The sequence below is a fragment of the Parus major genome, chromosome 1A (genome assembly GCF_001522545.3).
Source record: "Parus major isolate Abel chromosome 1A, Parus_major1.1, whole genome shotgun sequence".
Taxonomy (NCBI): Eukaryota; Metazoa; Chordata; class Aves; order Passeriformes; family Paridae; genus Parus; species Parus major.
The window spans coordinates 25391697-25419385 of NC_031773.1; the positions used below are offsets into that span (position 1 = coordinate 25391697).

Sequence of the window (27689 nt, forward strand, 5' to 3'; positions counted from 1 at the left end):
TTTTTTTTTTTTTTTTTTNTTTTTTTTTTAAACATATATAAAAAAAGAGGAGAAAAAGAAAAAGCTCTTTAACAACTCTAGTAACTAAATAATAAAAACTGGGAATGTCACAGAAAAGTCAAATCATAACACTGTGACACAATATATTGGCTCTTAAGGAGAAAATTACTGTCACATTTTATTTCATGGAGTTTAAAAATAAGATATCTCACGACTGTAATAACAGATGAGGGTTTGGTTTTACATACTTCTTTCAGTTAATTCCTTAATTTTATTTTGGTTGCTGTAAATGCTATTTTGGTAGGCTTTATATTTAAATTTTGCTTCTTTCAAACTAGAAAAGTGACCAGAGTGATTTCTGTCATTCCAGTGCCACAGCAGAATTTAGATGTACATTACATTGATGTGCAAGGAGTTTCCTTTTTATTTTTATTTCTTCATAGTTAATAAACTGTGTTAATTTTCAGTTCTTTGTAAAAGAATTAATTGAAAAATTCTTGTTTTTTTCCAACTCTTAGACAAACTTTCTCACTGTACTAATGCTGTATTGCTATTAAGCTGCTTTAAAAATGGTGTATTTGATCATGGCGTGGAACCAAAGTAGCTTTTTAGTTCATGCTGCATCCCTCACAGTATTCAGTTCAGTGTAAAAAAATGGAAGAGTGGGAGTAGCACCAAGACAAATGGTTCAATACACATTCTTGAGGAGGTTCAATACTATAAATACTGATCTCATGTATCAAACATTTAGAGACTGTCCAGGGATATACTCTCACAGGATTTTTTCAAAGGGATAAAGACTGTGGGTTAAGCACAGTGATGATCTTCTCATGAGTGATGAGTGAATACATTGAGTTTTGAAGTCTTCAAATTCTGAAGAAGGATTTGGCAAAAATGTACTCTGTGTGCAATTTTAAGCATGCCATCCTATAGCATAAACCATATCCTGTTGGTTGGTTTACTCTTAAAATCTGAACCTTTCTTCTGAAGATTCACAAATGAATTTTCAGTTTCTGTGGTTGCTGACAGCTAATCTCTCCTGCTGCCTTTGATGAGCAATGTGGCAGGCACAGATGGTGGATGACAGGTTATGCTGTGTTTGAGTGTAGTGTCTGCTTGTGGCAGGCTAGACCTCCAACAGCAGGCAAGAGCGTATATATGTCCTTGCATATATGCATATCCTTTTGGCTTTTATGTGTGAAGTTTTCTTGTCTTGCCTCTCAGTTAGTGGGCTTTCTTTTTTTCATATGAGATTTGGGGTTTCTTGTCTAGATGGGTAGATATTTGACAGCAGTAAGACTGCTGTTAGGCTGCAGAGTCTTTTTGTGCATCATGCCCTTGTGGATATGCTGTTTTCCATTTCAGAATTAAGCTCTGAAAGATTACAATACAGAAAATCAAAAGCATTATTGCTTGGTCTCATGGCCTGAACTAGGCAATATTTTAATTCAGCATTTCAAGTACAGTAAGAACAGAATTGAATAGCTGAATTGCTATTTAGCACGTTAATGGATTTTTAGCATTTTTAGGAGTGAGCTCTTTGAGTGGCTTTTGGGTATTCTGTTTTGATTCTGAGTGAAAAAATAGCAGTCTATTGTTTTAGAAGTAACAATACGAGACTTAATATTTGGCCATTGTAAGTATTTGGGAACATCACTGCTCTGGTGGATGTTTAGTTTCTGAAGCATGTTTTCTCTCCAGCTCCATTTCTGTAGCTCTTGTCCCAGCCTGAGCTCATGACCTCCCTTCAATGGCTTTGGTGAAGCTGCAGGGGAAGCTCAGTGTGCACTTGATGTATTGGAGTGAACAACATGCTTTAGTGGTCTCCACCCCCAACCATTTCCTCACATTTGGGATACATGGAGTGCTGGGTCTATAGCATCCATTAAGCAAATGTGAAATAAGGTTTGCTTTTCATGGTGTGTGAGTGGAATGGATGGCACCAAAAATATTGGCACATATTGGCACTTTCAGCTTGCGGAATTCTGAGGTCTGATGCATGTTAGTGTAAGCATTTGGAATAAAACGCTTTCTGTCCTTCGGGGTACTTATGATCTAGCTAATAGTGTTCTCCAGGACAGGCTTTCCATTCAGGCATCGTAAGGCTGTGCCTAGGTTTTTTTTTGAGTCTTGTGCTTTGAATTTTCTGCTCATAAAATTGGCTTAATGATTCTTTCCTTTGACTTTTTTCACACTTTATTAAATTTGAGTAAGCCTGTTTGTGCTAAGATGCAGCTTCTCATGGTAATAGACTATTTTGTTAATAGTAGGAATATTAATTTGTATTTTGATGTTGCAAATAATTGAAATATATCATATTTTTCAGTAATTGCTGGTTTTCGAGGGACAGTCCCACATGGCCTATCACTGGAGATTGGAGACACCGTTCAAATATTAGAGAAATGTGATGGTGAGTTCAAAGGTGATTCCAGTGATAATTTTAAGTTTTGTGTATTGATGGTTTGAACCCCATTAATATTCATTTATTTTCTTAAGGTAACACATTTTTGAAGTAAATAATATAATACATATTGGCCTCTTAATTTTTTTCCCACAGCTCCAGTGAGCTCTAATCTCTATAATAGTTAATTTGCAGTACATTGATTTTTATTTAATCTCTCTGTTTAATAAACATTTACAGAGGATAAGTGTTATAAAAGAAAGGAAGTCTCTCATGATTCTTCTGCTTTCTTGGTATTTTTGAGGGAAACCTGGCAGCCATCAAGACATTTTCAAATTAATTCAAATTCACAGCTTTGAATCTTAAAGCAGTGTAAGCATTCTCTCTACCTCTGTTTGGCCTTAGAGAATGCAAATATAATTTTAGCAAATGTCTGTTGTTAGTGTCAGAGAAAGAAAGTTGCATTTTCTTTTCATAATCTGCCTCCTTAACATATAAAACTCAGCACATTGATTTTTAAAATAATTTTAAATTATTTTTTTATAATTTAGGATCATATAGGTTGTTTTTTTTTAATATCATATCAGGATCATATATGGTGAAGCTTGTAAGAAATGTTCTTTTAGAAGGCATAGGATCTATTCTGTTTAATCAGGTAAATTATGAATTTTATATAGCATTGTAGTTGATAGGTGTAAAACCTGAAGTCCAGAAATGATTTGCAAATGTTTTGAGTAAGTAAGAAACTGTTTTGACCAGTGTGGTGTCCAATGCAGAATTTAGCTAGGTTCCATTGTTAGAAACATTTAGGGGTACAGGGTTAAAGAGTAATTCCTGAAATTGTGTGAATGAAGTCATCCAAATATGATCTGGTTTAAATTAAATACCTTATACTGTATGGAAAATCTTTTAAATTAATACAGTCTGACAGCACTGTGAAATTGTCATATCTGTCCAAAAGGGAAAGATGAAATCTGTTTTACATATGTAAATGATTTGCACACTTTAAAAAGCAATATGTGCTTTCTTCACAGGATGGTACAGAGGATTTGCCTTAAAAAACCCCAATGTTAAGGTAAAGGTCAATTGCAGTTTTGCATTCTTGGGCAAAAATGTATATTTACTTTTTAAAAATTAATAATCTGCTTGTAAGTGTATGATATTTACTCTTAAGAGAAAACCAGAGCTTAGTGTTAAGTATATTATTGGTACTACTTTAATTAGATTTGGACATGGATTACCTTTCTGAAATGCTTCTATGTATTAGGATAATACATTTTACAAATCTAGGGCTGTGGTGAATTTTCTTTCATTTCAAAATTTTAGATTTTCCACTCAGAGGAAGCTAAGTTGAAGGGAAGAGACTACTGAGAATACAAACTGTAAACACTGTTGGAAAAGTTGTTTAAACTGTGTCTGTTTTTCTTGATGCTGTGAATTAATTTAGAGCAGCCAGTGGAGACAGCCAGTTTATAGGAGCCACATGCAGAGTATCAATTGAATAAAAGATATGTGTTGTCACGTAAAATATATGGTTCATTTTGGTTTTCTTTGATGTGTAGTCTTTGGTTTCTGTAGTAGTATAGTATTCTAAACCAGACTTCACTGATTTATTTCTTCTGCATTCAGACATGAAAAGTTACTGAAATTTATGCTTCATTGTCTGTTTGTGTTGTATGTTTAAGTTTTACTTGTCTTATTTGTCCTTCTATTTTCTTAACTTCTGTTGTCTTGCCTCTGGGACTGTGCAGATTTTGTTTTTCGTGGGAAAGAAAGATCTTAAATTGTCTTGATCTTTTAACCTGCATTGTAAGCTTTGCTCTTCTTTTTCTGTCCTCATTTCCAAGATTGTTCAGCTTCAAAAAACAGCACACACACATTAATTTCAAAAGTTTCTAGGGGGCTCATATCAAGTTCTTGGCCTTTTGTACCAAGGCCTGTGATCTCTAATCATAGAAAATTTCCTTTCTTTATGTGGAAGGTCGATGCAAACAATAAATTTAGCCACAGAGTTTAATATGATGTTTACTACTTTTACCTCATCGATGTGTGTTACAGTTTGATTTATAAGACATGAGCAGTTGTGGTTTGCTATTGCATCATTTGTGTCTTTTGTTGCAATTCTCACCACATGCTTGCTGTCAGTCTTGCTTTGTGGTCTGTCAAATGTGTGATGGAAGTTATGAATAGGTTTTCTAAACATGACTTGATGTGTGAAGAGATGAGATATATATTCTCTGTTTTCCTAGTGTGAATGCAAACAGTTTTCTGAATTGGATTTTTGAAGGGAGTCTCTCCAAAAGTAAAATCCTAAGAGCACCTTGTAACTCCTCTTGCTATTGGTATTGCTCTGTCAAGATTCTTGCTGTGTTATTCTGGCAGTTTTGACCCTGGAGGAAGTTCCCTGTGGCAGCAGGTCTGCAGAGAGGGTGGAGAGGGTGGATATGCCATAAGGACCGTCGTGTCCCCTGACACACTGTCACACCTGTGGGGCTCTGGCTCCTACTGTCCCTGGGACATGCTCCCCTGAGCTACTTTGATTACAGAAGAGTAGATGCATTTAAGAGGGCAGTTGCCTCTACATAGTAGATTTGGTTTTTTCGAAGGCCTAATGGCTGTGTGAGGAGGAAATGGGACCCCATCATCCCAAAGGAAAGCTGTATGCAGCTGTGCTTGTTATGGAGACAGTATATGTGTTTTCTGTCACTGCTTGAGCTGTAGTGTATTATTTTCCCAGCCAGAAGCTTGGAGCTGACTTGCTTCATTTTGCTGTTTCTGATTTGTGAAGGTCAGTGTGCTGTAAGAGCAATAGGACTGTGGCAGCAATGCTGTGTGTTCAAGAGAATGGTGCCCTTAAAGAACTGGAAAAGGGCTGCTCCCAGCAGACACGGGCTCTTTGACAGGCATCTACCACAACTTCCTGTGCACTGCAGGCAGACTAGCCAGCAAAGTAGACTCTATTTTGATTTTCTTTATTTACTTGACTTTCTTTTAATTCAATATTGTTAACTTAATTTACTCTGTTGAATTTTAAAAATTCCTGTTTGCAAATCCTTATTTTTAAGATGGGGTTGATAAGGCATTATCTCCCACAGCTGGTCTGTTTCTTTTCAAGGTGGGAAAAATGAATAAAACCATCTGCCATAAGGGAGCTCTCAATCTTCTACATGTTCTACATGTGTTTATCTTCTAATTTTCTGAAGTGTTGAACAATTTAAACTCTACTGAACATGGCATTTTAGTTTCTGATAGAGCTATACTGAGTATTTATTGCATTCTTTCCTTGTTTGTGTTTGTTAATTATTTGGAAGACTTTGAATTCAGCATTCATTTGCATATTGAATGATACTAAATGGAATGCCAGACTCATGTAAGGGGACTATTTTTCCCTAAACTTTTTTCTTTTTCAGGGCATATTTCCATCTAACTACATTCACTTGAAGAATGCATGTGTTAAGAACAAAGGGTATGTGTGAAATGTTCTGATTTCAAATACTTAAACACGGTCAATTAGTTGTACCAAAAATCTTTTCCTTATAAAGTAAATAATTTAGTTATGTTATGATATCTTCAGCATACTGCCAGAGGACTTCAAATGGTTGTCTTGAGCTAACCTGATATTCCTGCATGGGCATAAAATTGGAATGCTGTATCCAGAAAAGACACTGAATACAATTGGAAATATCATTCTGCATTGTCTAGAGAAAAGGGAAAACATGTTAAGTTTGGCTTGAAAATGGCACTGCCTTAATTTGAAGAAATTATTCTGTCCATAAGCTGTCTTTTAACCTGCTGTTAAATTAAAATAGCTGTTTTATTTGTGGGCAGTAGCTCTAGCGTGGTAGACAGTTGCCATTTTACAAAAAAATGGGTAAAATAATGTATCAGTTTAATGGCAAAAGATTTTGCTAAACCTGTAAATGAATAGAGAAGCTTTTTCCTTTACTTCTTTTCTTCATGTGATGGACAGCCAATATTTATTTTTGACAACAGCTGATACGTTTTCACATTTAGAAGAGTTGATAAAAAGCAGAGCCATTGGTTAAAATTAGTTTTAAAATTTTGTTCTGGAATTCACATTGTCTGACTTAAAAAAACACTGTTTTTTTTTTATTTTTTTTTTTGTATGTGTACAACTTACCTTGATGGTATCACTTTTAAAAATTTAAAACTTAAAAATTTTCAGTGATCTTAGCTTAACAGTTTTTTTCAGTTTTATTTACTTTGTAATTGTTCATACTGTATCCTTTATTTGTATTTATTAGTAGAGAGCTGATACAAAACAGTTTGGTAAGGGCATTTCTCATAATAGATGGATGCCTGAACATGAAGTGGTCTTTGTTTTGGGAGCATGAATGAGTGCATTGAAGGTCCATTATTCATGATGGTTAGAAATAATGAAGAAGACTGTAATAATACTAAAAGAAGTTTAATTCTCACAGGTGAAAATGTCCGCACATTACTGTTAAACTCCCTGTTGTCCACTATGAAGTTAGAGCCACATGTGGTTTGTCATGCTCTAGGGTCCTTTCCTCCTTTTAAAGCTGTAGCTAAAACTGAAGGTTCAATGAAACAGAATTGTAAGCCATGACAATAAAATAAAATTTAAAAGCAGAATAATTTTTGCTAGGGGAAACCATGATAGTACTTGCATGGAGTTCAATCTTTGTTGCATTAATTTCCTTTTTTAGGTTGTTTCTCATTCAGGCTATATTCACTGCTGCACATCATGGCCAAGAGTTGTCACATTGTTATGTTAATTTAGTGAGAGAGACAAGATATCATGAAAAAAGTAATCCAGGCATGAAAAGCTGAAGTGTCAAGATCCCTTTGGAAACCATGGGATTTATTCTGCTGTGAAAGTAGTTTTTGATATGCTTATCTCACAGTGAAAACAGCTCATCTTGACTTCTCCAGGGCCAAAACATTGTGTGGGGATTAAACTATTTTCACCCAAAGTTTTTCCATGGGGATGCAATAAATGAATAAAAAGTGTAACAATCTGAAGGAGAGCTCGTGTGGGTTGACAGACATCACTGTTGGCAGTAGGAAGTCTACATGTTAGTAACTGCAATGGGATTAGTAATGCTTGTGCCATATCATGTGTTCTTCTGCATGTTACAGACAATTTGAAATGGTTATTCCAACAGAAGATTCTGTTATTACAGAAATGACATCAACTCTAAGAGACTGGGGAACTATGTGGAAACAACTCTATGTGGCAAGTACCCTGAATAATATTGATTTGATTTAATGTCATCTCAAAAGGTGCACTTTTGTTTAAATGCTCTGGTTTAGTTGAAGTAGATATTTCAGAAAAAAACCCATCACATTCAGTTTCTTTTTAATTCTTTTATTAATATCTTGAAATTTTATTTTGAGCTTCATAGTGTTACTAGCATGTCTCTTGGATTCACATGAATAATAACAATGTACTTCAGTAGGACTTATCAGATAGCAGGACCAAAGATGCACCTGAATTACTGATTATTCAATTTGGTTTTTTGACTGCAGAAATGAAAGCTGTATGTACCAGCATCTAATGGAAAATTGTGAAAGCATACTCTATAAAGTTCCTACTAATTCATTTTTGTCTCTTGTCTCTAATTCAAGGGCTCTTTTCTATGACCATTTTTTTCCCTTGGTTTTCTTTTACTTATAATGTTCAAATTTCCCTCTTGTTGTTACAGCAGTTGTTTCTCTTTTTGGAAACATTTTTCTTCACTGCTGTCGTTACTGCATGTTCGGAATTACCCTGGTTTGCTTCCTTACCATACTGAAAGCCAAGACAAACAATAAATTAATGCCCTTTTAGCGAGCTTCTGAAGTGAATGAACGTAAAGTAAAAACAGCAGATGTATCAAATTGCAATTTTTCAAAGTGCTTGGAATATAAAAGTTGTTGATGGAGAATAATGGTACTTCTAAATGAATTTTAGGTTTGACTTACACAGCAGAAGTAGCTGGACTTTATTTGTATGCCTTTCATTCATAGGAAGAAGGAGAAGGGAAATGTGCTTAGGGTTTTTGGCAAGAATTAACAGAACAAATCTTAATAGGAGTGTTTTTTCAACTTTGTGTGATGAATCACTTAGATGAAGGTTGTAGTAATTTTGTCAGTGTGAAGGTTCTCAAAAAAACTATGTAAAACTACTTAGAAATTAGTAAAGGAAGGGTTAATAGATTCTTCCAGAACAGAGGTTCATTTATGGGAAATTGTTATGCCCTTAGCTGGTATATAATTAGAGTAGGAGGATGTGGTTTCAAAGCAGTCATATTCACATAATTTCTCCTACTTCACAGTTAGATAAAAAAGAACTGTCTGGACAAGATTCTGTCTACGTGATACTATTTATTTATGATTAGGTAGTGTGTAGAGTTATATCAATGCAAGGGAAGGTTAAAAGAAATTAACACCGTGGTTCAGAGTTTGAATGCTCAGGGGTATTGCTTTTTCTATCTCTTAAGTGTATGAGTTCAGATAGTTTGAAATACAGATGATATATTCAGTTTGGATGAGACAGCAGCACAGAATGAACATGCTCTTGGAACAAACCAATGCTTTGTGGTGAAACACATGAATATTTTTTGTTGAATTTTTGTCATATCTGTTATGTACATTAGATTAATTTAGTGTGAGAGAGACACAAGGAGTTGGACTGGAATATTGGAATGGGTGTGGTGCAGAGACAAGGTCTGTGGCAAGGTCTGAAATTATTTTATATGCACACACTCACATGCAGGTAAAATGGTCGCAGTGGGATAAAAGACTAAGTAAGGGCAAAAAAGAGTTTTCCTAATTTCCTCATCATGAATGTATTTATTAGGATTACAAGCTTTTACAGGTGATATAGAGGCAATCATATTTTTATCTGACAGAGGAATGAGGGGGATCTCTTTCACCGGCTGTGGCACATAATGAATGAAATCCTGGACCTGCGCAGGCAGGTCCTTGTTGGCCACCTCACCCATGATCGAATGAAGGATGTCAAGCGACACATCACTGCTCGTCTGGACTGGGGCAACGAGTGAGTGAATAAACTAAATGTATTGAAGTTGAAAAGCCAGTTCTTTAGGCTGATTGTAGAATGCTGAACTAAAGAACAAATTCCTAACTAGCATTACCTTTTTTTTTAATGGACTTTCTCCTTCATTATTTTTATGTCCACTTATGTTTTGACAGTGAAATGTTGCTTATTGTTTTATTCTGTTTTTTTTATATCAGTGTAATTTACGTAGCAGTAGTACTATCTCTAAGAGAATTCCATTGATTCCAATTGATTCAAAAATCTGAAACAGCATTTTACATCTTTTTAATACACATGATACCTGGATGATGCATTTAGCATAGCTTTGTGCTCTAACTGAAACTGTGTTGGTTGACATTGCTTCTGTTTTAACTTGGTCACACTATTTAGTTCCTGCTTGGGCATCTCTAATATACATCCAGCTACTGTGCTCTGCATCTTTCTTTAATCTGAATAGCTGAAATGAGCTAACACAAATTGTGTTATCTTACTTTTTTTTTAGCAAGAAAAAAATACTTTCTGGCATTTAGGTGCTGCTTCCAAAGTCTCTTTAGCATATATTTATACAGCTAAATGCTAACTAAAGGGAGCAATATTCCATAGTGGAATTAATTGAATTTCCAGGGTTTCTACAGCTGTGTGAAAGCATAAATACCTAACAGAATGAAAAGGTTGTGACTAAATGTGTATGATTATCTGTCTACTTAGAATTTTGCAGAAACTGGATGGAATTAATTGTGAAGGTTTTTGACATGGACAGTTCCTGCTCTTTAAAACATATTTTTGAAAAACTTTCTAATCTTGTGAATTTTCCTAAATTCAGCGTGACTGCCTTCATGTCTTTTTGTGTTCTTAAACATTATTGCTTGCTGCTGTGCTGAAAAGAAATTGTATTTGTGTTGATTCAAGCTCATTTCCTTATTTTGTTCAGGGGATACAGGCAACCAACTCTGATACCATCCAGTCCAAACTTAAAATAAGCTGGTGTTTTGGCTTTTGATGGATTTTCTTTTTATCTTCCTTTCCATGGTTGTTATTCAAATTGACAGTACTAGTGCATTCACACTGAAATGTTCACAATAATATGAAGGACACTGCACGTTGTCCACAGTGTGAAACAGATTAAAAATTGTGAGAAAACATTCTATTAATGTTGCAAACTGGACAAAGGTATTGAGTCAAATGTGAATGGTGGATACAGCCAAAACACATCAAAAAAAAACCAAAGTCAGCTAATTGTAGAGTAATAATTAATGTGTGCATTGTTAATTGTAATGAACAACAAACACATGCAGAGTTAATTTGTTTCTTTTGAAAGCAGAAACTACTTAATGTTATTCCATTTCTCATGCAGACAGCTGGGGCTTGACTTAGTTCCAAGAAAAGAGTATGCTATGGTGGATCCTGAAGACATCAGCATTACAGAGCTCTACAGGCTGGTACGTGAATGTAATATTTGGTACTTTTGCTACCAAATTACATAGTTTGATGGTCACTCTTTTCTAGTTAACCAAAAGTACCAATTTTGGTTTTTGATCCAATCAATTGGCATTTCATAATGTAATGAGTTCTACAATAAGGAGAGAAATTTTTTTTAACAGGTATATCATCTCTACATCTATGTGGGATTCTTTTATACCAGCTTTGTGTGTGCTCACATGCTTAGCTTAAATGTCATTTGTTAAAAGTTTTGGTTTCTGATATACCGTTAAAATTTTGACTGTTAAAATGAATTTAATCATCAATAAAAGCTTATGGGACTCCTTATCATTAGAGCTTTACCTGGCTCTTGAGCCTGTCTAGATAAGCTTTGTGGAAATATAATAATGGTATAATATTGTTACAATTAATCATACTGGGCTCTTGGTACTTTGTAATATATTAATGTAAATAGCAGTTAAATTGCATAAAAAAGCTTTCCTTTGTGGGTAAAAGCCCATCTTGATTTACTAAAACCAGCACTGATATTTCTTATTCTGATTAAATCTCCTGCAAGATCTAAGAAAAATTGCCAATTCATTTATGTAGGCTTTGGCTCATGTTTAAGTACTGCAGCTGTTACACAGTTCTGAGCTTTATGTGCTTAAGACAAAGCTTGTATTTAAACTGAATTTTATTTATGATAACTTTTGTATTTAAATACAACTCCCCCAAAAGCATCATTACTACAAGATTTTGTTGATCTGAAATAATTATGTATTTTTAAAGTATTTTTCAACTTGTATTTTACTGGTAACTTGTAGTGTCAAACCTAACAGTAAACTCCTTGTGCTAGAATCAGTATAGCTTTGAATGATTTCAAAGTCATATATATAGTATTATGGAATCCCGTTGAAGCACTAGATGAAATATGGTGAGGTACCATTAATCATAAGAAGAAACATGCAGAGGGAAAATAACCCAGAAAACTAGTAATGGCACTCACTCATGGAGTGTACTTCGAAAAATAAAAAGCGGGGAAAAAGATAACCTCAGTATGAAGGCTAAGTAGCTTAGAAAGATTGCTGTTTAAAATTATTTTTGTTACAATGTTAGAGAGGGATAGTACAACTTAATACTGTCCTTCTCTTAATGGGTAACTAAAGTGCAGAAGGTATAAACTGTGAAGTCAAATCAAGACAATTTATTAGCTGGTATAAAGCAGTTTGCCAGAGATCATAAAATGTGGGTATGATTGCTTCTCCCCAGGTTAAAGTACTGATATTTAGTCTTGTGCAAAAGCATTTTTTAATGTGTTTGAATACTGGAGTGCCAGATCATTGACTGTTTAAACCAGCTAAGGAACACTATGTTGTTATAGCATAAAGCTTTAAAGTGACTCTGACTACTTTCAGAGTACAAAAAGATAAAGTTCCAGAGATTACTGTTTTTCTCCTAAAGATGACTGTGATGAAGTGTAACCCTGGGAAAGTAAATTCCCTGTGTTTTTCTTCAGATGCAGAAGGAAAAAAAAAAATAAAAAGAAAATAAATAATACAAGCTAATATTAAATTTAAAAAGATACTAATTTGAATTAAGAAAGTAGTTCTGCATTACATATTTTACCTCTTTTTGTTTTGAGAATTTTATAATTGACTCAAACTGGTCAGTGTTTTTGTGGTGTTTTTAGATGGAACATCGCCATCGAAAAAAAGACACACCAGTTCCAGCTAGCAGCCACCATCTTTTTGTTCAGATGAAGAGTTTAATGTGCTCTAATCTGGGAGAGGAACTGGAAGTAATCTTTTCACTCTTTGATAGTAAAGAAAATCGACCCATCAGGTACCATATGATTCCTATTTAAATACTGGTTTTGCATAAGTTTTACAATAAATACTGTGTCTTTTGATCCACATATTTCACATTTAGAAACAAGGGCAAGGTGTTTTTGTTTCATGAGAATATTTTGCTTCCTTTTGAAATTTGGTTGTTAACATTAATGGTTTGTAGTTTCATTTAAGGTTGACAAAAATGTATAAATCTCTGTTTTGTTTACTTTTTTAACCTTACAGTTGTTTTTCATGTATAGGAATATATATATATGTATGCATACAGAATGGTCATTTTTCAGTATCCCTATTTTCATTTCTTCTAGTCAGTGCACATTCAAAACTTTGAACTTTTGCTTTCTCTGTAATATTTGAAGATGAATTCTCCTCGGTACATGAGATTGGAGGGCTGTCTTTAGTCAGTGAAGTAAGCATATTTTTTATAAAAGGAGCCTTTACTTCTATGAGAAGGTGCTGGTTCTTCAGTGAAACTGTCAAAATCATTCTGTCCTAGAGTTTATATTCTGTGAGAGACTTGATAACCTTTGGTTTTTAAAATATTCAGTGGCTATTTCTATTTTCAGAATTCTGGCTGGGAGAGAAAACATGTGAGTGATTAGTAGTGAAACCACTATGCATTTAATAAATATGAGCACAGAAGGAGAGTACAGTTAGTGCAAGAGCTCAGTAAGCTCTGTTTGAGAAATATGCCAGGAAGTCTGATCCATTAAATGACTGTGCAGTGGTGTTGGGTGTGGTGGGTTGACACTGGCCTCTAGCCAGCCACAGCCACCCTGTCACTCCCCTCCTCATCTGGACAGGGAACAGAAAATAGAACAAAAGGCTCACAGGTCAAGGTAAGGATAGGGAGAGATCACTCACCAATTACCATCACAGATAAAACAGATTTGACATGGGGAAAATGAATTTATTACCAAGCATATCATAGTAAGGTAATGAGAAATAAACCCAAAACTTAAAGCGTCTTCCTTCACCCTTCTCCCTTCTTCCTGTGCTCTCCTCCATCCACCCCAGCAGTACAGGGGACTGGAAACAGGAACTGTGGTCTGTTGGTCACACACTGTCTTGCCACTCCCTCCTTTTCCAGGGGAGGACTCTTCACGCTCTTCCTCTGCTCCAGCCTGGGGGCCCTCCCACAGGAGGCAGTTTTCCATGAATTTCTCCAGCTTGAGTCCTATCCACAGTTGTTGTCTTAAATATGGCAGCAGGAGTTTGAGGAACTGTGTGGAACTTGGGCTGAATTTGACAAAATAATGTCTGTGGTTTGCAGTGCAGGCAGAATAAGTAACCAGTTCTTAGAAGGAAGGGTATACTGAGTACATTAATTTTTTTTCATTTAGCGACATTATGTGTACACAGTTGGTGTTACAGGGTTAGCTGTTAAACAGTGACATTTCATTCTGGCCTGCACTTCACACAGTAGTCACCAAAATACAGTTTCCTGTCGTTTGTGAGAATCAAATGTGCATCAGGACGTGTTTGTGTTCACTCCAATGAATGCCACAGCAGGTGATAGATTTACGAGAGCTGTAGACTTTGACAGAAAACAATTTGAAGTGATATGGATTGCTGAAAACAAGGTTAAGGCAGTGGTGGTGAAGTGAAAGCAAATGGATTGGATTTCATGTTACATGAAAGCACAAATTCTAGAGCTGTTTCTCATGTGCTTGCTGTGATTTGACCTTTTGTTATTGATTCCTGACTCCAGTGCCTGTTTTCAGATGCTGTGAACTTCCTCATCCCATTACTGGCAAACCTTGAAGAAATGTGTTGTTGCAAATCCAACCTGCCTTCTAGGGCATGGGGGGAATGACAGGATAACCTTTGTGAAGATAGCTTGCACCATCTGCAAATCAAACAAACACCATCCTGTAACAAAAAAGAAACAAAACCAAACAACGAACACAACAAAAAAACCCTCCCAAGAAACAAACAGAAATTTCTCAGCACACTGGAAAAGCTAAACCTAAGAGAGCTATCATAAGAACAAATTAAATGCAAGGTATATCTGTATTACAGACTGATCTTTGGAATGCAGAAGTGTCCAGGATGGATACTTACATGGTCTGCCTGGACTAGACACGGAAGTGACTTAACCAGTTTATTAGAGAGTTAAACCAAAGCTGGTTGGTCGCGGTGCACAACAGTGTGGTACGATGTTTAACTTTTATTCAATACAAATGGGTGGGCTATTTCAGAGATCTCTAGGCCCTTGTTGATGGATGCTTGAAATTAACAATCTCCCTTAGAAGAATGATGATGTATGAGAGGAGACAGTATCCCCAGCCCCCGTGGTTCACGCCCTGCAACGATGCCAAAGCCTATGGGCAGCAGTGAGTTGAGGAGCTTGGATAGGCAGACTCTTCTGCTCATTTCTTGCAAAAGTGCAGGTCAAAAGCTGTGTGTGCCAACATCCTAGGACCTGTCACAAACTAGTTGTGTCATTCATCCGTTGGTTTCCTAAGTTGTCATTTTGTGGTCCAGCTAAAAAATGTAATGAAAAGAATAGATGAAACTTGTTATTAACACAGGTTAAAATCGAATTATATAAATGACCTAAAATGTACTTCTCCAAACCATTACTTATATTATTAGAATTTTTGGGGCTTTATTTCTTTGGACTTTGCAGCTTTATATGTTAAATTTTGTAAGCACTGTATGTGTACCAAGCTTTCCTCAGGTGGGTAATCCTGTTTGCTTTAATGAGACTATTTGAATGCATAGTTCATTGTCTACCTCATATAAATTGACATAAAGCAAGTCAGCTCCATAGCCTCTTAAAGAATTCAGTTGGAGAGAGTAAAGAATTCAGATTTAATAATAGAATTCGCTAAAACTAACTTTGCTTCTTCTCAGGTGGACCTGCAATTGTAAGATCTCTCTATATCAACATCTCTAATAAATCTATTTTATTTTTTCTAACCTCAGGTATATGCAATTAAAATAGCAGCTTTAAAAGATTGTTGGAGGACTAGAAGCAGCATTGTCTGATTACATATTTAATTGATTGGATATCTTTTCCCACAGCTTTTTATTTTTGTTTGTTTTATGTTATCAATATCATACATTCAACTGTTTGAACAGCAGTATTTATTCAAGTGTCACAGTAAACAGAACAGCAATTGTAGATACTGAGATGGAGAAAGTCTCTCCAAAAAGGAATAGTATTTCTAGTCCAGACTAGTGCAAGAAAAAACTCTGTGGGAAAGCTTTGGAAAATAAGGTAAAAAGAAGGTACTTGATAACATAGGGAATGCATTATTTGATAGTTGAGCTTTGTATTATAGTGCAATGATAGGATTGTCTGTAGTGCATTTTAAACTATAGTTTTCTCATACAATATTAAAACATTATCAGACTTAGAAAATATCCACTGAGCAATGAAAGATAGTGAAACATTTTCTTGTTGTATAGCTATAGATTTTCCCTGAAAAAAAGTATCCTGTAGCAACTTAGACAAACCAAGATATGAGGAGAAAGCATGTGTTAACAGTTCTTGCATTTGGCTTAGTGGCACCAAAACTGAGTGTCTAATAAAGAAATACAGTATCATTGCATGCTAAGAATAGATCAGAAGAATATGGATTTATAAAGGAGAAAAAGAAAATAGATATCAAATTGAAAACTATGAGCCTGAATGTTAGCATAAAACTTTCTCTAGTTCTTGTGACCCACGTGTTTTGCCACAGGAGCTATGTTTAGTACAAATTCTCAGCAGAAGTGGATTATAACATGATGTAATGTAGGTACTGTTTGTCTTTGTAAAGACAAGCAGATGAGGAAAAGGAGAACAGTAGTAATTTTAATTCCTTTTACAGTTTATAAAGCATCTCAATGCAGATTGCTGTGGATTAAGAGACGGTTCCAATTTTTTGGCAGGTAGGAAGTGTAAGTTTGAATATTGAAAGGCAGAGTGAGAAATTGGATGTGGGTCTTTTTTCTCTTAAAGAAAAAACACACCCACTAACATAAATCTATTAGTCACTTACATTGCACTCTTGTTCCTCTTTATTTGAAAAATAAATTTTAGAAAATGGCCAAAGTACATTATATTTAAATTCATTATTTGCTTCTCTTCATCATCTTTTGTTTCTCTGAGTAGTTATGCCTCATTAGACATGAATTAGTCCTGAAATAAAGTACAAGTATGTCTTCAGGTGGATGGCAGGGGGAGGAACAGACACGTCATCACCTCTGGAATCTGGATGGATGTATCCATCCATAGATGGATGTATCTTACTACAGTCATGAATAAAATGCCAGGATTAAGACATAGGCCAATGCTTTCCTTTTTGTCTGATTTCAGAAGGTTTCATGATAAATCAATTTGCTTTCGTGTTGGAATCCAGATTCAAAGACATCTAAACTTAAGATCTTTGTGTGTATTTCATCTTCAGTAACTAATTGCTTATAACTAGCAAAACCTAGAGAGCAATTGAGCTGATGAAATGCCTGCATCTTCTTCAGGATATTTTGGATGTTAGATCTCCATGAAGTCTGAGGCTTAAAGTTCAGAAAGAGTTGATACTAAAATCATAAAGGACATAAATTCTCAATATTAGTTATCTGAGTTTTTGACATCAGCCCTTAAGAGTGGAATCTATAGGTGAAAGCACTCTGAATTTGCTCTTAAATATTTGCAAAGGATTTAGGGTAGTTGGATCAAAAATAAGTGATAAATATATATATGTACAAATTTTTTTTCAGTTTAAATAGAACAGGTATGTTTTGGTAGGCAACATATATGTTTAAGGAATATTCTCCTAATTAAACATAAACATTGGCACTCTCATTATGGGAACTACCCACAATTATCCACAAAATTACCCACAATTACCTATTTTTAGGATAGCATCTTTTAAAATAAGTAAAGAGATGGAAATTAAAGCCATAGAACCATTTAACAGTTATTCTAGTTTTAATAATGTATCTTAGTATTTCTTTAGAGTTTTTAATAGATCATCATTAGATGATGTTTAAGGTGTCTTGCAACCCAAACCATTCTGATTCTATGATTTTATGAAAAAAAGAAAAATTAGGTATACTTATAGCTAGACTATTCTCAGTTAAATAATTTTTCATCTTTGACATGTATAAGTGCTCATATTTTTTCCAACATGTACTGAGAATTAGATAATAAGTTTTTCACAAGATGTGAAAAATCGATTTTGAAACTCGTTAGTAACTTTCCCAGAGCAGAAATCTGATATCAGATAGTGACAAAAACATCAGTGATGCTTCAAGGGTTTTTTTTATTTTCAGACTTTCTAGCTAAAGATTTCTCTGGATTGGTAAGGGCTGTTATGCCTCACACCTAACTTAGTGAAATCAGCACCCCCTTTGGGTGGTTGAAGTGGTTTTCTATCAACTTTATTATAGCTAGAGGTAAATACACTTTTGGGATCACTTTTCATTTGTTTGGGACAGGATGAAATTGTACTTTTCTTTTTGAGATTTTTCTTTTCTTGCTGGAAATTGCTGTTAAAAATAACTGTTTCTAAATATGTTGGGATCCACAATAATGGCAGTCCTCTTGTATTGTTAGGGGTAATAACAAAATACATGTTTATCTATGACTTTATTTTTGTTGCTAATAAACAACAATAATAATAAATATTGTTTTGCAGACTGTTTCTGTATTCAAATAATTGTCTAATGTATGTCTTTGCACTCTAAAAGGCTTTTCTTGAACATGAATATTCTACTTGTGTGGAAGCAAGAAAACTGTCTGTTTAAGTCAAGTAGTTAAGTCTGAGTCATGACAGGCTTCTGCTTATTAAGACTACAGTTGCAAGTCATTAATTTTCTACTTAATTGGTGCATGCTAATTTCACTTGATATGTTTGCATATGTATGCATCCATATTTTCTGGCTAAACTAGCTGCTAGGAATAATTTTTGCTAGCTCTTAAATTAACAATAAACAGCTGAAGTCAGCCCCTGATGGTTCCTAGAGTTTTCACTGGTGTGTTTTTGTATCATGTTCCATTCGTCTCCACTTCCTGCTGCTTTACAGTTCCCTTTCCTAGAACAGTAACTCTACCCTGAGTGGGGTAGAGCAAGTTGTGAATGGCACTGCTTTAACATGGTACAGCCATATGGCTTATCTCAGTAAAATTCTTTGGTTTATGCACTGTTATGTCTTCTAACCTTATATTTCTGTTAATGTCACAAGCCCAGTTTGTGTATTCCTTGGGTATTTTTGGTTCTTCAAGAAAGCAAAAAACTATAATGATGACACTTAAGTTTTAGGACTAATTTCACTAGTATAGAATCCTGAAGGAAGCATTTTAGCATATGCAGTTGTAGAGTGGTGCTGTTACTGTAATTTGAAAATGAAAGAGGTCCATGGCCACATCTCTTGAGATTTGTTTGTCTTTTAGTTCAGTCCTATTTTTCTGGCCATTTCTGAGCTTTTACTGTCTAGGTAGAGTTGTTCCTGAAGTATATGAGCTCAAACATTCTCTGCCTGGTTCTGTAGTGATACTTTGTGTTGTTAAAGAAATGCTTTGATAAAATGTGTTCTGGAAACTGGCATGTTGCACAAATGTGTGAGAAAAGCAAAATCAGAAGGACTTAACGATTCGGTATACAGCCTTGAAGATTTGTTTTTATATAATCTAATTCTGTTGTAAGCAAATCAACAGTATGAAAATCTAAGACTGCTCTTTACTTATACGAGTAGTGTCAGCCAGCAGCAGTGGATTTGTAGAGCAGCAGTTCATGCTAGACTCAATGTTAACATGTGTAAATTTTTTAAGGATTTTACTATGGACTAAATCTGTGGTTGTGTGGACTGAGTGGCAGCAGCATGTGTTCTAGTTTGGATTCATGGCTAGACTGCTCTGGCTTGTGAATCAAAATGTGCAGATGATTGGAAGATTGTCTTCAAAAGCACCTAATTCAATTTAACTTGATCATGTAGATTGTAAAATAGTGTATGTAAGATAGATATTACAGGATCATACTTTGAATGGGGGAAAGTTCTGTAAAACAGAGTAACTCAGCTGTGCTTTGGGACTAAATTGTTCCTACTACAACCACATTGCAAAAACAGTTTCAGAGTTCAAAGGTGTTATTATAGAGCCCTGACTGCAATTGATTTAATGTGAGAAACACTTCATAACTTTAGGTAAGAGAGAGGCCATTGTTACAGCTCCAAAGGAAAACTGGAAATATGCATTTGAAACATTTCAGCACACTGCAACAATCCCTATGTTCCGATGTTCTTTATTAGCAGCTTTATAAATCAGTTGTAGTGTGTGGTCATTTATGAAGTTTTAGAAGTTTTTCTATTCCTTGGAATATGAAGGTTATTATATAGAGTCCCAGCATTCAGAGTACTGAAGAGTGTGAGCATGGTGATGATTGTTGGCTTTTGTTGGATATCTTTTTCCTTTACCCAAACAGGAGTTAATGAAACAAACTTTCCTTTCAGCAGTAAGATCACACTTACAACGCCAATGGTATGTACTTCAAGGGGTTACACAGTTACAAATTTTGCAGTGGCAGATTTTCAGAGAAATAAACAGCGTCTGATGACAGTCTATTCTTTCTGTTCCCATGTACTAATATCTGTTACCCAATACAGCATTTTTTTGCAGCAGTGATGACCTTTGTATAGCCAGGGGGCCTATTTACACTGGTGCTCTAAGAACACCAATCATTTAATCAAAACCATATTGATTTTTTTTCATTATCAGATCCTGGAAAGATCTCACTTATTAGCTTTTAATAGAATCAGTTTAACAAGTGGCAAGGGACAGAGTAAAAGCTTAGCTGTTTTCTAGACAATGTGCATTATTCACTGAGGATGTGTTAAATTTATTTGTTGCTATAAGAATATTCTATAAAAAAATAAAAAAAAACCAAAGCCAAAAAGCCCAAAGAAAATATTTACCAGATGTTTGTGTTTAAAAAATCAGATTATCCCCATGTCCTCTGAAATTCCTACCTTTCCAGTGTTGATGCCATGAGACTGTATTAATATATGTAGCACATTACCATCTAGAGATCTTGCATGGGGTTTTTTGAAGAGTTTTGAAAACACCAGCAACACTGATTAGTGTATTATGAAAAAGGGAATGGAAGGTGTTAAGGCTGATGCCTGCATTTGTTCAATTCAGACTGTGGCCCCTGTTCTTGGCATTGATGAGTATGCATAAGGATGCTGCATCATCTCCTGCTAAGAGTCCCGTTCGCTTTGCTGACCTTTACATTTATTCAGTTTGTGCCTCTATCTTATGCCAACATACTACTCTAGAAATTCTTAAATCTGTAATATGACCCATAGTTCTTATGTAGCATTCTAAACCATTTTCTTTTTTTCCAAGTAGCAGTACTATTAATGGGAAAATTTCAAAGCAGCACTTCAGTAAGATGGAGTGTATTAGATTTTCTTTCATTGATATACACTTTGTGTCTGTGTCAATATGATATGAACATCTTATCAGAAATGATTGATGCCTCTGGCCCCATCTGTGTGGGGAGTGGAGATAAGTTGGCATGCTAATCCTCCTTTTTCTATCACCTTGAACAACCTTGTTTGTAAGTATCATATTGCCCTCAAATGAGAAGAGGTTCTTAAACAGCACAGAGAGAATAGGCTGTTTATCCAAGGCCAGTGAAAGCAAACTGCATTTTTTTTGTGAGCTTTTGATTATATCCTTAATGATTGTGTAAACTCCAGACCATAACAAAGGATAAGATTACCCTTCCTTTGTTGTACTCTCAACGTCACCTCTTAGTGACATCCACATTGTCAATCTTTTTACCACTTTCGTATTTCAGTTTTATTATTCATTTAATTCAGTGAAATCAAAAGCTTGCCAAAAGCTGAAATCCACATTAATTAGTCAAAACATTCACTACTTGGTGTTCTGATTTTTAAATTTTTGAAAAAAACATACTGTCAGTTTTCCCATCTTATTCTACAATAATGATAAAAGGATTTTGCTATAGTAAGAGAATGTCTAAAGACATATTTTGCAACCTCCATCAGCATCTTCAAATCTCATCTCAAAGAACCTGACTTTTTTCTAACTAAAGTTTATGCAACTCACTACTACTGTTAACAATGGCAAGGAAGGGCTTGGATACCTCTTGAATTAAGCTAATAATACATTTTCTCTACTCTGAAGGTTCACTACTGACAACCTGAGATGTCATTCTTCAAATGTATCCCAATGGTCTCTATTGTACCGGAGCTCAAAGATTCAATATCATTTTAAGCACAGAAATGGGTTAGACTTGACTTTCAGTATCTAGTTTACTTAGAGTCAGTGTTCCAGACATCAGCACTCTAAATGCAGGAGACTCAAATAAATTTTCTGCTGCTTCTGAGTCATGTTGAACACTAGACCAAAAAGGAGATGGAGACTGTATTTGTGAAGCTGTAGGGTGGGTACTCAGTGCAAGGCTACAGAAGTTGATAAAAAGGTGCAGTCGAAGAACCTTGACCCTCTGGCTCACAAAAACTGCATCGCATGTTATTGTGAGGGATAGTTCATTAATTATAGTCATGTGGAATGCCTGGGCAAGTAGACAAGTGGCAGAATGTTGCATCATGGCAGTTACTAGCTTTCAGAGGTGGCAGATGGAGAAGACTGTAAAAAACCATATTTCCATAAAGACCCAAATGACCCTGCTGTCTATCTGGGCTGCCTGGATGTGGTATTTACAATTTAATCACAAAATCATGGAATGGTTGAGGCTGAAAGTCTGGAAGTCATCTGGTCTAACCACTTTAGAGCTGGTTTCCCAGAATCATGTCCAGATGGCTCTTAAGTATCTCCAAGGGTGGAGGTTTCACAACCTCCCTGGGCAACCTGTGCCAGTGCTCAGACACCATCCGTCAGTAAAGGATTTGTTCCCTGATGCTTCACAGGAGCCTCCTATGCTCCAGTTTATGTCCATTGCCTCACTGGGAGCCACTGAAATTTGCTTGAGTGTCCTCTTTGTACCCTTTCTTCAGATATATTCCAATTTATTAATAAGATCTCCTCTGAGCTTTCTCTTCTTCAAGCTAAACAGTCCCAGCTGTCAGAGCATTCTTTCCAGTCACTTAATCATGTCCAAGCGTGGTATAACCAGTGCTGAGCAGAGAGGAAAAGGATCACTTCCCTCATATTGCTGGCAATATTCTGTCAAATGCATCCCAGATATCACTGGCCTCCTGTACTGCAAGGGCACAGTTCTGGTTTGTGTTTGACTTGGCGTCCACAGGATGCCCAGGTCTACAATGTGTGAATCTTATTACTTTCCATCTTCTTTTCAGACTCTTGTTTCTTTATTTTATTCTGACATCAAAGATGAGGTTTGGAAAATGTGAGGACACTTTAAATCCAGATTTGGAAATAATTTCAAATGGTGCAATGTATCTCAAGTACAAAAGTTGGAGAAAGAGAAAAAAAATGTTATATATGAGCATACGTGCATGAACATTAGTTGGTATTAAGATTTTCTGCTTCTGCATATGGTTTCTTTTTCTATATCTGATTGTTTGATATTTAAGTCTTGTGTCTCCGAATGTCATGGAAATTCAGAGGCTCTATTAATAAATAACCCTGCCTAAAGACAGGGGTTTGTTTCTAACATTATCTATGAGAATCAGTAGTTCTGGGGGAAAACAAGGTATGTGTTTAAACTGTGCCTCAGACATAATTACCTGGTACCAATAGCACAGAATTTCTGGGACGTGTGAACAATGACTAAAGGCAGAGTTCAGATGGACTTTGTTGTACTTTGTCAGCAATGTGAATTATATATTATATTAGGAGCATAATCCAAGTTCTCCCTAAAATTTTTAATCTGTCATTAGGTGATAGGCTTCTCTACCTTTCCCCCTTAAAATACTATTCTTAGTATGTCTAACCTTCACTTTGTTAATACTATTCCTTGGAAATTATTCCTCAGCTACCTTCACATTATCCATGGATGGTTGTTGTCTTGAGGTACTCTTGGCTCCTGATTTTTTCCATGCAGATGTGCTAAGCAGGGCAGGGATTTAAGCTAAAGGAACTAGCAGCATTTTTGGTAAAGAGAATGACTCATGGGAACCAGAAGCAATTGATTAGCTCAGGGCTACTTTTCTGCTACAATATTTCCACAAAAGAAAGCATGATTGTACTTTTCATATAAATTACGCTGCTCATATGCATAACAAATAGCCCTCTTACTGATTCTGTTGTAGAAATTGAAACCTGACAGGAGAAATAACTCTTTTTAAATGTGATAATGAAAACACTAGAAAGAGGTGACCTGTCAGGTGGCTGGTGGAGCTTAAACAATCAGCTACATTTGGAAATAAATGCAGTGTTAGAACAGGAGTGTGTGGACCAGCCATGACATGTATGTGCCAGATTTAGGTAACCATGAGATATATTGAACACCAGTGGGGGATGGATAGATAGACAGATAGATAGATAGATAGATATGTAGTTGGTTTACAGATCATCTCACAAAGAACATGTTGCAGTCACACTGGCTACCAGCAAAAGACATGTTAGGATTGACACGAAGTGCAAGCTTGCTGCTTGCCAGCCTCCAAGTGGCATTGAATACATAGGGAGCCAGGGAGTATTGGAGGAAGGGGAATTTCCTTAAATGCTGTTGTTTCCCTTTACTTTACCAATTTGTCCTGCCCCCTTCAGGTTTAATTTCCATCTTTGGGGAAGGATACTGCAAATCTGCTTGTATCCATGCTGTTAGCTCAGTTATTGACTAGGATAATAATCAAAACTGTAGTTCAGCTTAAAGGATCTGTAGGTCTTGTGTTCTGGTAATGCTGTGATGCAAAATGTTTATTTGTGGTGGCAGACTAAGATCAGTGCAGGCTTCAGCTTCTGGTATATGTTTTTTCTTTAGTTGTAAATACCTGCTGATAGATTCCTAAAAACTATTCTGTTTTTAAACTGTTGTCTTCCTCTGGCTCCTGGTATGTCAGTAAAATAATTTGAAGTTACCACTCTCTAACTCTTTTAATAAATGTGTTATATCATCTTTCACTTAAAATGCAGGTCTGAATATCTAAAATAATATGGATTATGTTCATAAAAACTGTAATAAAAACTAATTTCTTGAGGCTGTCTTCAGTTAATAAAGAGGTAAAAGAGGATGAGAGCAGGAGATTGATTTAACTATGTAAAATAGTTTTTACATAGTTTTGCTTTTCCTCCAATTTCCTTTTCTGCTTTCTATTTTCCTTCTTAACTGTACAGCTAGCCAAGTGAAATTGGGCTCCACTGCATAAATCTGTTAATATTTTTGAATGCTTTTTTCTTCTTCTTCCCTCATGGTGTAAGCATGGCTAAGGGACAGAAAGATGAGCTTCAATGTACCATCATAAGATTGTTTTGAGTTTTTTTGTTAGTATTTTTGCTTTGATCTTTATCTGAAATGGGCTGAAATTTTTATAGTACTCATTCTTCCTTTTCTGCCCCCCTTTGCTTATTGCCTTGTATTTTACAGTTAGAAATTTGGGAATAGTTTTTCGAGTACATCACAGATGCAATACAGGACCTGACTTACTGTGGATCAGCTGATACTGCTAAGTCATGTTGGCATATTTATCACTCAGTTATTCTCTGATTAAGGATATACTTTAAAGCTTTATGATGTTTCAGTAACTTATGATATGTCATACAACATTCCTCTGTATTTCACCCCTAAGTATGAGGATAACATTTTGTGTCTGATCTCGCTTTTACGAAACCACTGGGCCTTTAGCTGTAAATGAAGTCAATTCAGATTCAAGTTCCTACTGAGCATCCATTGACAGTGTTCTGGGATGTAATAAACTTGAGGTGAATTATGTGGCAGAATTCTTTTATTGCTCCTCTCTGTTTACATTGGAAGTCACTGTTACCTATTTTCAAGTAAAGACCACTTATAAAGATGGAAGTGGACCTGCACTGAGAACTATGATTATTTGATGTCATAGTTTTGCCACAAAAGTATGCCATGTGGTATAAATCTGGCCAGATTTATTTTTTTTCGATAGTATGTTTATAAATCATAGAGCAAGCAATCTGTCTAGACTGAAACCATGTGACTGGTAATGTTTTCCTGCTAATACTAAGGAAATAGGGGTCACATGTGAAAATAGAACAGTTTTTAGCCATGTTCCTTTAAAATGCATCTGTTAAGCCTGCAGATTTGGAACATGTTGTTACTCTGCTAATACATGAGAAGTTACAGTACAAAAATCCCTTGTTGACCTTCTTAAATTAATCTCTCCAGCATTAGTTATTTCCTTATTTTCAATGGGAAGACAGCTGACTTTAAGTGTGTATGACACATTTAAGTGGCGAGATTGGTGTTCATAAAAAATTAATTGTAGTCTAAACTAAAATCAAATCGTCTTAAGAAGAGGCATTTCTGTTTTGGGGTACTGCTGTGTGTGTTTGCTGTATCTATATAAGTGTAGCTGACTGCTGAGAAAACTGCTGTGCAGTAAGATCTAGATTTAACCCTCTGAGATTTTTACTGCTGTTTGAAGCCAAGCTTTCAGATCTTGGGAAGGCTGTCTTTATTTTGTTTTATGAAAGCTGTTTACTTTCCTTACCATTTTTTCCAGCCTATTGGTCTCCACAGAAATCCTTTGAAATGGTATAGAAATGCCCATGCTCTATGTATGTAGATATAACATTGCCATTTTTGTCTTGTAATCTTACAAGTCTTACTGCTTGTGTTTGCTCCCTAGAAATGTTCAAAGATAACCATTTTAATCTGAGCTGTAGCTGGTACTGTCATATGTTTCTAGTGAAAAAAGCTGTCACGAGCAAGGATTAAGATTTTTTTTGTTGCTGTTTTTGTTTGCTTTTTTCATTGCCACTGGGTCCTCTGCTTCAGTGAAACAAAATTTCAAATGCAAATGAGGAAAGTAGATCTGCATAACCATTACATATCTGTTGCAATCAGTATATTTCTTCATGCCATCACAAAATCTTTGGCTTTTAATTGTGTTGTGAATCATAATCTCATGATCTGTGAGTATAAGCAGAGTTTGAAAATTTCATATTGTAGTGGATAGTGAATAGCAAGCTTTCAAAAGAAATGCCTTCGTTTGCATGGAATGTAAACTTAATTAAATACAGAATACACTTGCAATTAAATGTATTTCCCAGTTAACAGGTAAACTATGAAGATAGCTTATGAATGGCATTTTTCTTCAAACAAACATATCTAGTATTTGTTTTAAAGACAAAAACATAGTGATGTGTGATGTGATGTGTTTTACTTTCAAATTGTTATATAGACTGAAGATATAGTGGTGAAATTCAGAATCCCCTTTACAGGCCAAATTTTTTATTGACAGGTACCAAGTACGCAGAAGATCTGCTACTGCTAGAACAGACTTTTTCATTTATATCTAGTTGGGCATGATGCCACACATAATGGGGTCCTAACACTTTAGCTACTTTGGAAATATAATTAATCTTTAGCTATTTTGGAAATATAATTAATGATTCTTGTTCACAATAATTTTGTGTGAGACCTATAAACAAAGCTCTGCTTTTTTTTTTTTTACTGTATTTTCCAATATTGAAATTAGCTGAATTCTAAATGAAAAGACATAATTATTTTGAAACCAGTTGTAAATCAACAGCAAAATACCAACTTGCTTCTCTGTAAAAATACACTTACATAAACAGTCTTTAAAACTCTATTTAATTGTTCTCATGGAGACCTAAGCTGCAGAAGTTTGCTGCATCATAAAATGTGAATGAGAAAAATATCATTTTGCTGAGGAAATAACATTTTCATGTACTTTGGTGTGTGAGCTCCACTCTGCTGTTTCTTAGGTTCTGTCTTTTATAGTGGCTGATAAAAAAGCTGTGCAGTTGAAGATTGCACAGAAGTTTTTGAAGAACCACAATAAGAAAGTCTTAAATATTTACTGGTTCAGGCTGGATAGCTGGCACATGAGAACAGAAAGTGTTCTCCAGAAAGAGCTCTTAAGAGATGTGCTCTTGAGTGTTACAGCATCTTGG

At 35.4% G+C, this 27689-nt stretch overlaps 1 protein-coding gene across 4 annotated transcripts in view; it reads left to right on the forward strand.

Annotated features, from left to right (window-relative positions):
* DOCK4 (dedicator of cytokinesis 4) overlaps nt 1–27689 on the forward strand; it is a 224333-nt gene that overhangs the window by 78135 nt on the left and 118509 nt on the right. For all 4 annotated transcript variants that reach the window (XM_015628388.3, XM_015628389.3, XM_015628386.3 and 1 more), the window contains exons 2-8: nt 2327–2410; nt 3436–3476; nt 5812–5867; nt 7526–7622; nt 9280–9428; nt 10783–10867; nt 12538–12689. In XM_015628388.3, coding sequence (XP_015483874.1) covers nt 2327–2410; nt 3436–3476; nt 5812–5867; nt 7526–7622; nt 9280–9428; nt 10783–10867; nt 12538–12689 — 664 coding nt within the window. The remainder of the gene's footprint in view (nt 1–2326; nt 2411–3435; nt 3477–5811; nt 5868–7525; nt 7623–9279; nt 9429–10782; nt 10868–12537; nt 12690–27689) is intronic.